The following is a 13246-nucleotide window of genomic DNA, read 5'->3' on the forward strand; positions in this document are numbered from 1 at the left end:
GTGTGTGTGTGTGTGTGTTGGTAAGAGAGGTGAACAGGTCAGCAGCTCAGTGGATGAAAGATGTGTGTTTGTGTGCTAGCCAGGGAATTAATGAGGGCAACAGACAGTAAGGTCCCGCTCAGACCAGCTGGCTTTTTAAATTCAGGATTCAAATGTTTTCCCCTGAACAACATTTTTTATTTATCACAGAAAAGAATATTTCCTCTTCTACCTGCAGTCCTATGTTCCCATGCAGATATTTATTCTGTTGGATGGTTTACATGTGCATGCAGGTGTGTGCTTATATGGGCAGTGGTCATTGTCCTGACCACACATCCTCCTGCCAATAATCTTTAATTACATTTCCTTTTAACTGCGTCCATCTGTTTTATTTTATTTACCATAATTAGATCATCTCGAACCAAACGATAGATCTTGTGGAAACAAAGATTTTTTATTAAGAAATGTGGGATATCACAGGATTGTGTTTTATATTGTGACATGTAACATCCAAGCTGCCGTGCACTTCATGTTCTTTTCCAATCTCACACCTTCTTTCCTCGTGTTTGGTGTTTCATGTGTTTGCCATCGACTCCACGCTGCTCAAATGTAAAACTGAAACTTGTAAATCACAGGTTCAGGTCTTTGATGTGTAAAATGAGAGCAAAAGATGGGTTTTCACATGTATCTGTGTCCCAGAGAGAGAAGAGAAGAGAGTTCGAGGCAGAGAGACGAGGGGGGGCTGTAAAAATAAAAGTCCTGGAAACCTCTCAGCACATTTCCTGTCTGCTCTCTCTCTCTCTCTCTCTCTCTCTGGTTTTGGCTTTAGGACAAACTCAACCAGTCGAGAACTGGCTCGCCCTTTGTTCCCCCTATCTCACAGTTTACCCCCTCTCTTTGCTTCTCTCTCTGTTGTTGGATGCCAGACGTCTCGGGGTGACGGTGAGCTGCTGAATGGGGGGGGGGGGTGGCGGCAAACAGTGAGTGTGAAGTGTGTGTGAATGTGTGTGTGTGTGTGTGTGTGACAGCATTCCTCTTCCTCTGAGCGTGTGCAGAAGGTGAAGAACAAGGAGACAAACGCAGAAGTTTCAACAACTGGAGGTAAGAGCCAACCAACTTTAACACAACTCATGTAAACATGCACACACACACACACACACACACACACACACACACACACACACACACACACACACACACACACAGACTTGCAACAGGCCTCGAATAGAAACAGATGAGAGGAACATGAGGGGATTTCCTTTCTTTTATCCTTATATTCTTCTCTTTGGCTTCGTTCTAATCTAAAGCACTGACACTCGTACCATTCATGGAAGCGTGTCCCTTCAGTTTAACAGGCTGAGGATGTAATTAGAGCGACAGGAGTTCACTGGAAATTTCTCTGCAGTGTTTAACTCCTGCAGGGCTGCAGCTGCAACCTGCTGCACTACAGCTCAAAGCTGCTGCAGACCTGCATTCAAACTCTCTGCACAGACAAATAAATTAAATGTGAATGGTTAAACTAGTCACTGATTATTTGTACAAGACAGATAAACTCACAGTGTTGTTGCAGACTGTCCTTCTCAGTCGCTTCTGTGCCTCATGTACCACAACTCAGAGCAGCTGCATCTGATCTCACCGTGTAAGAAAAGAACTTGACAAACAGTAAAACCTCTGGCAGACAATTAGATGAACGCTTGCAAACACAGAAAGACTTTAGCTCATGTCAACAAGCCATGAAGGAGTAGGTAGCCAGACAGATGTTGCTGTTGATGATGAGGGATCAGATCACAGCTTTTCAACAGTGCGATGCCCACAGAGGTCTGCATTTGTTCCTAATGTTCCAACACTTACCAAAAATCAACCACATCCTAAAGCTTCTTCATTTCACTGGAAATGAAATCATCCTGTGGATCTGTGCAAAAGTGTTTTAAAGTTTTATTGAAATGAAAAAGTGTGTGTGTGTATTGTGCACAGACCTGTCTTTCCACACGAACAGTAAAAGAATCAGGAGGATTCCCTGGACTGTGTTGAACAGCAGCTACACGTTTATACAGTATCCCTACAGTGGTATTAGCAGCATTAGTATTTGCAGTAGACTCTGAATCGGAAAGAAAAACTAAATACCTGACATGTCTGCACTGAGAGTCTTCAAAGACTTTAAATGTGGGCACAGTTACCAGCCCCAGTCCAGAAACTGTCATCATGTGTGGGTCTGACAGTGGTCGGAGCTGAAGGTAATTATCCTGTTTCATTCAGAACAGTTCACCCAAGAGCTGCAGTGCATGTTCCCCATTCTGCAGCACTGAGTCATTTCCAGTCGTGGCAGCAGCTGGTGGATCATTTAACAGCCATTTTTCTCCCGTCTAACGCTCAGTCATTTCTGCAGAGCCCAGACACCAGTGCACAAGTTGTCCAGGTGAGAACACAGTTGTTTTATTGTTTTTGTGAGATTTAATTAAAATGTTATTCTGCAAAAGTTACTCCAGTGATCTGACCTGTGTAGCCTAAAGTGAAAATGACTGTCACACAATTAAGAACTTAAAATAGTTACTGAGATTTAATCCAGCTGTAACTGACCTCAAACCTTCTCATGGTGTGAAACATACGCCACAGTAGTGGAGGCTCTGTACTGAGTCAATGTGCAGAGTGAGACTGAAATAAATAATGCATATTATATATATATATATAGAGGTAACCGCTGGTTTTGCTGAATGCCAATTAGTAACAGGAGCTGGCACCGTGGTTCTACCAGTTCTGATGTTTGAAAATGATAAGTTTTCTGTGCATACCCCCAAATAAAACGTTTTCTAAAGGAGTCTCTGTACCAACATCATGGAGAGTGTGTTTTCACACACATCCAGCTGGAGCCTCAAATTAACGAACCAATGCTCGTCTGGCTCGATGAGAACTGACAAACTGGTTCCAGTTGCTGCCCTACTTTGATCCCAAGAACACCCCTCCTCCCCTCGCCCTCCCCCACTCTGTCTGTCCCATGCCATTTCCAGCACCTCTGCAGGTCACACAGATTAACCCCTTGTTTCCTGCAGTGGACTCTAGTTTGAAGTGAAATGGAGGGTGAAAGCTTCCAGTCAGATCTGAGGAGGTAGGGGGTGGAAGCAGTTCAGAGCTGAACCAATCAGAGTTTTAGTGGAGAAATCCGAGCCCTGGAGACAGACGTCGTTTCACTGTGTCTCTTTGTCGTCGTTCTATTTCGTCTCGTCATTTGTAGTAATTTGATTGACTTTTCAGCAGGAAATGGTCTCTGCACTTTATACACAGGCTCTGGTTGAGGGGCATCATGAACCCTTGGGCCCCTGTGCCTGTGCCCAGAGAGTCGTGTACACGTCTGACCTTCACACCAACCTAATTCACATTCGAGGATGAATTCTCAGTGCCGTTTGTTTGCTCTTAAACTCTTCTTCTGTCCTGTGGGTGTGGGTCACGGCAGGCTGCATGGAAAGACTACAACTCGCTGAAACCCTGAGACGTTCACCCTCCTTCAGCTCTGATACACAACAGTGCTCACTCAGCTGAACCTGAAGAGGCCCTCCCCGGTCCAAAATGGCTGCTGTCAGGATGTTATTTTTACTGCTGCCGCTGATGACGGAGGTTTGCAGCGGGAGTTTTGTCGTGGTGAACTCGGGTGTGGTGGTCACCAGGGGTCGCTCTGTGTTCATCACAGAGAAGGAGCTGAAGATCGACGTGGACCCACCTGCCGACTGTAAGGTGGAGGTGGTGACGAACGAACCCATCACTCAGAGAGTGGGGAGGCTAACTCCACAGGTGAGGACACCTGCTGTAGGTTCAGAGTCCTGACAGGACAGTGGTGTTACTGTACATGTAGTTTTGTTCTGTGCTGTTTGCAGGTGTTTGACTGCAACTTCCTGGAGGACGAGGTAAAGTACGTCCACAATGGCAGTCCTGTCCTGGACGAGGACGCAGTGACGCTGAGAGTCTACAGGTCAGTTAGTATTAATATTGGAGTGGAACTGCTTCTGGTTTGGAAAGATCCCATACTCAATGTTTGTAACCTCAACATACGCTCGTCTAACATACTGTGTGGTATTCGTGTGAAGGTTCACGACTTCAGACACACTGGTGCAGACCGTGGTCCTGTCAGTGAGGGTGGTAGAGTCCGGGCCTCGTGTGCTCGAGTTAGGCAGCGCTCCGCTAGTGGTTCTGCAGTTCTATGGCCTCTCCAACGCCATTGACAGCTCTGTCCTGAAAATCCAGACCAGCCTTGACCTGGTCTGCACAGTTAGACTGATCACCACTGACACCAATGTGCCTGCACTGGGTCAGCTGGTGAAGGAGGAGGACTCTACTCAGAGGAAGGGTACGTCACAACAGTACTGGTACAATACATAGTGTATTTATTTGAGTTAGCTAATGAGTTAGCACTGACTTATGGTTGCGATTTACCCTGAACTTGATAAATATTAAAGTGTTTATAATAATTGCAGTAGTACTGATACTTTTATAAGCTGCTGCTGCCACATCTTTCGTCTGTTTGCCGTCCTCATTTAGGCAGAGAGACGACAGCGCTCTGTCCCGGAAACAAACCGTGTCTTCATGACACCAAGGAGGTTCGTTTCCTCAAAACCGGCTGCCAGGAGTTCCTGAGGTCTGGACTGAAGTACCAGCACCTCAGTCCTCCATCACCAGAGATTGATTACATACCCATCAGGGTGGAGCTGAGGGAGCAGGCCACCAGGGCCTTGCTGGAGGTACTGGAAACCTTTAGAAACCAGCCTGTAGTGATTAGTGTAGTGACAGAAAGGTCGATATCATTCCTGTCCAACATCTGAGACGACCGCGTAGAAAATGTTGGGGGAAAACAACTTTTGGAGAAGACGTGTAGTATTGCTACTCCAGCGTGCTTTAATTGAACAAAGTTGATAAACTGCAGATTTTGTCATATCCCTGTTGGAAGTTATCCAGGTGAGATTAGCATCTCAGGCGATGTGAGGTTTATTGGCACTGAGAAGGTGACATCACGCTTTCATGTATTTTTCTCAGCTCTGTGGATGTGGAAGGATGTGGAGCAGGAGGTTCTGTAGGGGTTTTAAAGGCTTCAGAAATTCTAAATGTTAAAGCCAGTTATTTTCTTCTTATTAGCACATAAACGGTGTCTCTGTCTTACAAAGACCTGTCATTTTTAACACGTTTGATTGTCGTACTCTTCAACACTAAATATAGCAGCAGACGTCGAAGCAGTACGTGTTGATTTCTCTGTGCTATATGTTGTGTTTGTCCTAAAATATATGCAGATTTACACTAATTGGTGGAAAAAGTAAAACTGCTGTTTGGGAACATGCTCACTTTACGTGTTACCTTCACTGTTCTGTCCGTGTTACCACACTCCCAGTCAGAGGCGGTATGGTTGCCGGTTCTGATCCACGGTGCGATGCAGAACCAGCCTCCCCGTGCGGCTTTTATGGCCTCCCTCATCCTGGAGGTGGACCAGTTTATCCTCACCCCTCTCACCACTGCCACGCTGGATGCCAAGGACCATGAGACCCCACAGGAACGGCTGGTCTTCAACATCACCGCCCAGCCTGCCGAGGGCTACATCACGCACCTGGACGACCACACCAAGCCTATTAGCTCCTTCACCTGGCTGGACCTCCACGACATGAAGGTGGCCTACCAGCCGCCCAACAGCAGCCAGTCACACAGAAGGAACTATGAGGTACTGACCCGAGTCAAAGTGTGAAAGCTGCTAAAGTGGGACTAACTAACTATCTAATTTAAACTGGACCATTAGTTTAAAACTTTGTGGGACCTGTAAATACTCTCAGCGTCTTCACTTTGATTTAATGTTATGTTTGCTCACAAACACAAAAACAGATTTAAGTCAAACTTTTACGTGTGTATTTGCATTAAATGACATTTACAATCATATTTCCTGTATTATTTGTCTTCTTTAAGGTGGAGTTCCAGGCTATAGACGGTTCCTATGTGACCAGCCCGTCCATCATGGTCCACGTCTCTGTCAGAGTAGCTGAAACAAATGCACCCAGAGTCACCTGGAACATGGGTACTTATTATACAACAGTAATCATTACTGCTAATGACGCCTCCCTGATGCTGGTAAATTGATAAATAGGGATTTGTGAGGACGGGTGTCCCTGAGGTCGGAGAACAGGAAACATTTTTAACAGTGTACAACAACATTTCTGGAATTTCCGGAAATAAGAAGCAGAAACTTCTTTTGAAGTTGATATAACCCATTTACTGAATCGTCTGTCGTGGTTCTAGTGGTTTTACTACTAACTGAGCTATATTCTGCTTTTGTTTGGCGACTGTGAGACAGATCCTGCAAACTGAGATGTTTAAAACCAAAGTGTCACTTTGTGCAGCTGGGGCTGTTTAAGCCCTGATGATCTAAATGGTTTCGATTTGAACTGTTTTGAGTAAGACATCAATTAAATAGCTAATTACATTTGGATTGATTAATTCATTGTTTTGTTACTAAAACTAATTTATGGGAAATGCCGTCTCACTTACTGTACCTAGACCCTAAAGTGACGCCTTCACCTTGTTTGGTTGGTCCAGCTGGAGCCAAAAAATGTTCCATTAATGAATGAGTGTATTTTATGTAATAAAAGCCGTTTCAGCTGACTAACTCGAACCCTTTAAATAAACTCTCACCATCTGTGGTTTTCAGGTCTGGACCTGTTAGAGGGTCAGTCCCGACCGATCACCTGGGAGGAGCTGCAGATAGTCGACAGCGACAACATCGATGCCGTCTACTTGGTGGCTGTAGATGGGCCTCTGCATGGGCGTCTCAGTGTGAGAGGTGAGGGATCAAAGGTCACAGGGTCACCTAGACAGTTTAGACCTGACGTGACGCAGAGGTTTTTCTATGCAATGTTCTTGTTCTTCACTTAACGAGCATAGTATTTACTGACTGTCCCATTGCTTTAACAATCCTCAAACGGATTCTGTGTCCTGTCCTGTCCTTTAATCCTGTGCTGGTATTCCGACACTCACTGCCCTGGGAATTCCCAGAGAACGTCATCTGGCCTTTTCCGCCCTTTTTCCTCCATGTGGTGCCCATCCGTCAGGGACTGCGGTGTGGCTGGGGAAGCATATGTCTAGTGGCCCTGCATGTGTTTCCTAATCAGGTGTAAAATGAGGCCGCGGACACTTTGCCAGGGGCCGTGGCAGCGCTGAGGCTGCTGCTGCCTCCCTCTCCGTCCACGTCTGTCCCTTCCAGACCAGCGCGTAGGGAAACGTCCTCTTTGTCTCAAACGCAGAGCCGGGCCCAGCAGATTGAAGGGACTTATGCCATTTCATGCTGTCGTGCACAGACAGCAGATGCACTGTCCCCAAACAGGTTTTCATGCTACCAGCTCGGAGGAGAGGGAGGGGTGAGGTGGCAGGGGCCCCCAGCGGTTCAGGCAGGAAGTTAACCTTTCATGGCTGCTTTAGATGTATGGAAACAGAGGGACGCACAGAGGGAGAGAATCGTGTTTTGAACAAATTCTCTGGCTCGTTTCATCAAATTTGTGCTGCTCAGGCTGATTTTTAACGGGATCTCGCTCTAATTCAGACGCGTTCGTTAATAATTTTATCATGACCTGCAAATGCAGCTCGCAGTGGACTGTCAGCGTTGAGATGAGTTCATCGTGGGTAAACACTTCCAGTGTTAAGGGTTTACACTTACAAACACCATGCATGGGATGAGATTCTTTTCTCGTGACCCAAAAAACATGACTACTTTTTCTATCACGTGGTTTGGTTCAAAATTTCACCTTATTTTAAGAGCAGCAACAACACTGCAGTAGTCAGAGCAGTTCCTCAGTCTTTCATATGTTTAAATGAATGTGACTCTGATCATAACTCACTGGTCGTCTGCGTTTTCAGCTGAGGAGGGGGGCGATAGAAGGAAGATCTTCCTTAGTTGACAGTAAATGGTACATGGATTTCAGTTTTCGACCACCTGTTTTTCTTGCAACAGCACAGATTAAGATTCAAGAACCTTTAGCACATGTAGAATTGACCACATTTGAGGCTAAAATTAATCATTGTCATTCAATGATTCATTTTAGAATAATAATAAATAATTAGAGTAGAAGAAAAACAGAATAAAATGGTAATAAATAATTAAAAATTAATTATATTTATCTTACCGTTCCCCAATCTGTTTGACTATTTAAAGTTAAAACTACTTCTATATTATTTCTAAATAAATAAAATACATTTTAGACATAATACAATTATTTAAGTAACCTTATAACCAATGCTCCCTCAGCCAGGACATCCTTACATTATTACATTTATCATGAGCAGGATGAAAAAATGACAAATAAATAGAATATTTTTGGACAGTCCAAATATTTTGTAGTGTCAGGTCTGATCTTCCTCTTGTCCTGTGGATCTAACCTGCTGACACAAACACACTCAAAGACACATTCATTATATAAATAACTATTCCTATATTTCCTGACTCTCTTTTCACTTTCATGTGAAACTAAAAGACCCAGTAGAACAACAGTAGAGCGTTTTAGTTGGATGGTTGAAACTTTTGTCCCACTGGGCAGGTTTCCACCTGCTCCAGCATTATTTCATCTCCTCAGACCAACGTTTGGCTCTGCTCTCCACACGTGTGCAGTCTGTAGGAAGTTGTGGTGGAGCAGTGTCTCTGAGGAGGGGGATGCTGCTGACCCTCGATGCTGCAGCGTGGGGACAGTCACTGCAGGCTCCGTCCAACGCCTTCAGCCAAATGGATGGCTGCCTGTGTAACACACACACACACACACACAGTCCTCCCAGCCCGTTTCTTCCTTTATGGGCCTGTTGCCCAACGCCACCTTTGGGCCCAATTACCAAGTTGTTTCCATCACTTGGACCAGTAGCTGGTTCCCCTCGGTAAAGTTGCTAATGAGGTTCGGGCTCGCGACCGCCCGTCTCCCAATCTGTCTGCTGACCTTGCCCTTCTGTCTCTCTGGCACACGCAGGGAGACAGGAAGCCCCCATCCTGGCAACCGGGCGGCCACCGGGAAGGACGCCATGTTTTACCCCACCGGTGTTCACAGTACAAACCCCAGCCAGCGCCTCGCGGTGCCTTCAGGCGCTAAGAGAAACTTGTTATTTCCAAGTGACAATGGCAGAAAAAAAAACAAAAAAACAACAACAACAAAAAAAAAAAAAAAACAGTGCACGTGTTGGAGACAGTAATTGAATCAAAGTGCGAAGGTTTGGCTGGAAAAAGAGCCGTCCGCTGCAACAACACATGTCCACCAGTAGGCCGCCAGTCATGTGACACTCTGCTGTTAGCGTTAGCACGATGTCGAGTGTGAAGAAGGCCAGCCAACAGCAGAGAGCTGACAGATGGACACAGCCTACATTTTATTAATGTAGGACAAGTTTCAAGTTTTTCATGTTCAGTCCAACTCTTCAGAGTTCAGAGCGAAGCAAAATGAGTTGTTCAGAACCGATTTATTTTTGTTTTCATCTAATCAGATCCATGTTAGTCCCCACCAAGCAGCACATACACTTTTAATTAAAAAATTAATTAAAGGACATTTGTGCCACGTTGTACAATAATCAGTTACAGTAAGTTTTCAGCTTTTCATGTATGAAACTATGGAAAATGTTTGGTGTCGTCAGCCATTAGTGAGCTCAATAAAGTAAATGTTGTGCACGTGCTTGTCTACCTAACTGGTACTCAGAGCAACACACTACACACACACACACACACACACACACACACACGGCAGAGCGGCTTTACAGCTGATCTGACTCACCGGGGGAAACTTTGGGGTTCAGTATCTTGCCCAAGGACACTTTGGCATGTGACATGGCAGCTGGGAATTGAACCACTGATCCTATGATTGGCAGACACCTGCTCTACCTAGTGAGCCTGAGCCACAGCAACCCCCAAAATAAAGCCTGTTACAATCTCCATTTATGACCCTGTATTCCTTTTCCCAGGTGGGAAGGCGTTCATGTTTCGAGTGCGGGACCTGAGGGAAGGTGTGGTCGTCTACCATCACTCCGACAGCGACACCACCCGTGACCACATCGTCTTCCGCATTAGCGATGGCCGCCACAGCATCCGCCACAAGTTCCCCATCAACATCTTGCCCAAAGACGACTCCCCACCCTTCCTCATCAACAACGTGGCGGTGGAGGTGCAGGAGGGTGGGGCTGTGTGGCTGGAGGAGTACATGCTGTTAGCCTCCGACCTGGACTCCAGTGATGACTACATCCTCTACCAGATAGTCTCCCCCCCAAGGGCGGGCCAGCTGCTCAGGAAGACCTCTGCCCACGACACAGGTGAGGGGTGGGGGGTTAGATGGAGTTAGATGGAGGTGCGTTTGTTTTAAAGGTAAAGTCGTACAATTCAGCCTTGTTCAAACTATCAGGACATGGTTATATCCTCGGATATAAATGAGCATGTTTTCAGGTTCAGGATTTTCAGTTTGTGTCACATCATTATATAAAACCCTGTTTTATTAGTGGATTCGAGTTACTGACGCAATCATGTGCAGAAATTTCAGATTAACACTAGTCAGTAATAAACTGTTTCCGAGAGCTGTGCCATCACAACGAATGATTTTTCCTTTTTCTCCTTGTAACAAATAAACAGCCTGAACCAGAAACACCTGTGTCACATCTGAAGAAGTAGCTACCTGTATGTTGAACTAAACATCAACTGTCAGGGAGGATAGAATAGACCGGTTTACACAGTTTTATTGCCTTAGTGATACTGATGGAAGCCCTTTGAAGTTCAAAGTTAAAGTTTGGACTTTTAGACTCTGACTTGCTTTTTGTCACGAGCTGGATGAACTCCATGGCCAGAGATAACCCCAAGTACGGGAAGGAGTTTGAGGTTTTATTAATAACAAGGGTACAAGGGAATGATTCAGATGGAAACTGTTCAGTGCAGAATGAGTGTGGAGGTCTGGGGGAATCTGAAGTAGTTGGTCACAGGAAGTGGTGGTGTGATGTCAGGACCAATATGGCCGACCAACAGAGAGCACATGGAACAGATGGAGACAGTGAATGCCAGGACGGGTGGCTGGCAACAGAGTAACGAGTCCAGGAGAGTAACAAGAGTTTTTGCAGAACAGTTAAAAACTTTAACACAGAATATGATGAATCCAATGTCCAAAACATAGTGTAGGAAAACAGTCTGAGGTGATGTACAAAGGCAGTCCAAACAATAAATCCAACAGGCTAAACTCGGAGGTCAGGGGCAGTCCAGGTCATACACAGTGAAACAGTACTACAGAGGTCCAGCAGGCAAAATCCACAACAGAAAGACAATCCAGGTCAGAACACTACCGAGGTCCAAACAGTCTGAGCAGGGAAGGGAACAACAAGGGAGAGAACAGATCAGAGGAAAACACTCACAGAACCAGAGGGGTAGACGGGAAGCAGGGTCAGGTCAGGCTGGTCCAGTGAGCGGGAATCCGGTAGAGGCAGGGTAGAAGGGGTGCAGGTCCGAGAAGGGGAAACTGGCAGATACAGGTACAGGTCTGGTACTGTGAGCAGGGGGAATGATGGGGGAATAAACAGAACTCACAGCACCAGGGGGTCAGGCAAGAGACGGGGTCCAGAGCGGGCAGAGTCAGACAAATCCAAAACAAGTCAATCTACAAGAGACGCTGGATAGTTTCCAGGATTTGAGAACAGACTGTCTGGCCGGGGAGAAAAGTGAGCAGGTCTGTATATGTAGTGTGGCGGAAACCAGGTGCAATCAATTAGGTGAGTGAATGTAATCAGACTGGGAGGAGGACACAGGAAGTTGTCAAAATAAGGGCATGGGGGAAATACAGGCAGCAATGAGGCTGGAACCATGACACTTTTTACCATGTGCCACCCACCTCAGAACCTCCTGCAGACACCTCTGAGCAGTACACAGCTTCATTTTGTACACGACTACTAATAAAGAAATGTAAAAGAAGCAAATCAATTAAAAACATGGATTGACTGATTCTGCACAGTTGCAGCAGGTCAGCGTGTACTAAATGTATTTACAGTACAGACTGAGGTGTAGCTGTACCTGCTGCTCCCTGTGCAGGAGTTTCCGTGGACAGTTTCCTGCAGAGAGATCTGATCCAGGGTCAGATCTTCTACCAGCACTCAGGGGAGGAGCAGTTTGAGGACTCCTTCGACTTCACTCTATCTGACAGCCACCAGCCACCAAACCTCTCCCAGACATACGTGAGTGTTTTATTCCCATTTATTTATACAGTACTTATAGATAATATTTCTGTTCACTTAGTGTGTCATACATGTATTTAAACTGTGCTTTTTATATGACAACAGTTCACATAATTAATGCTAGTATTCTTCTAAAATGAGTACACCTCTTTAACTACTGTGTGCTGGGTACTTTTTAAAAATGTGGTTTGTATAAGTTTAAATATTAATATTGTTTCCAGACGGTGGTGATCCACGTTTTCCCGGTGAAGGACCAGCTGCCGGTGGAAGTTGTAGGCAGCGTTCGCTCTCTGATGGTGAAGGAGACCGAGGTGGTTTACATCACTCAGGCTCAGCTGCACTTCACAGACAGAGAACATCCAGATACCGACCTGATCTACATCATCACTCAGCCCTGCTTCAGCCCGCTGCATCCTGGGTAAGAAGAAACATCACCTGTCAGGTGCAGGACGTGGTCCACCTCCATCAGAGGAGAAAACTGTCTGGGTTAAAGTCGCAGCTGTTGACTCTGAAACGAAACAGAAGCTTTTTTGTTCTTCCTCAGGCTGATGGACGCAGGACGACTGTTCTACACAGACAGCGCCAACACCATGAAGAAAGATCACATGGTGCCGGTGTTAAAGTCTTTCACTCAGGTTTGTAATTCATAAAAACACATTTACTGCATCCTGATAAATGTGGTTTGAAATAAACAATAATCAAATAAAAGTGGGTCAACTGATTGTGATTTCATTGTTATGTTGTGTCTCACTTTCACTGTATCTCGTCATTTATGTAAATTATTGTTATAATGTTTTCCCACAAAACTTAATTGCAGTTGTAGTTTTTAGAAGATTGAGTTGCAGGAGAGTTAAATAAAAACTGATGGTACACACAGTTAATGAAAACTTCCTGCAAATAACTCTCCACCTCCCAGGTTGATCAGAACATAGCAGCTAGAATCATTCATTGGTGGACGCTCTCATTTATCAATGTACAAATGAGCCACAGCGCATCAGAGAGAAGCCTGAAATAAATCATATCTCAACATGACACGACATGAGGCTGCAGGGCAGGTTGTGATTGTACAACTAGTCCTTAAGGAGAC

At 45.4% G+C, this 13246-nt stretch overlaps 1 protein-coding gene across 3 annotated transcripts in view; it reads left to right on the forward strand.

Annotated features, from left to right (window-relative positions):
- Nucleotides 1-868: 868 nt before the first annotated feature.
- frem1b (Fras1 related extracellular matrix 1b) overlaps nucleotides 869-13246 on the forward strand; it is a 37110-nt gene continuing 24732 nt past the window's right edge. Inside the window, exons 1-13 of one of the 3 annotated variants that reach the window (XM_026346307.1) lie at nucleotides 869-1080; nucleotides 2236-2395; nucleotides 3428-3762; nucleotides 3846-3940; nucleotides 4056-4315; nucleotides 4507-4706; nucleotides 5348-5671; nucleotides 5911-6019; nucleotides 6650-6781; nucleotides 9922-10266; nucleotides 12017-12159; nucleotides 12381-12577; nucleotides 12704-12794. In XM_026346307.1, the coding sequence (XP_026202092.1) occupies nucleotides 3541-3762; nucleotides 3846-3940; nucleotides 4056-4315; nucleotides 4507-4706; nucleotides 5348-5671; nucleotides 5911-6019; nucleotides 6650-6781; nucleotides 9922-10266; nucleotides 12017-12159; nucleotides 12381-12577; nucleotides 12704-12794 (2118 nt within the window). In that variant the 5' untranslated portion in view covers nucleotides 869-1080; nucleotides 2236-2395; nucleotides 3428-3540. The remainder of the gene's footprint in view (nucleotides 1081-2235; nucleotides 2396-3427; nucleotides 3763-3845; nucleotides 3941-4055; nucleotides 4316-4506; nucleotides 4707-5347; nucleotides 5672-5910; nucleotides 6020-6649; nucleotides 6782-9921; nucleotides 10267-12016; nucleotides 12160-12380; nucleotides 12578-12703; nucleotides 12795-13246) is intronic. The other 2 variants (XM_026346308.1, XM_026346309.1) reach the window with 2 other exon arrangements.

This window comes from Anabas testudineus, chromosome 4 (genome assembly GCF_900324465.2).
Source record: "Anabas testudineus chromosome 4, fAnaTes1.2, whole genome shotgun sequence".
NCBI lineage: Eukaryota > Metazoa > Chordata > Actinopteri > Anabantiformes > Anabantidae > Anabas > Anabas testudineus.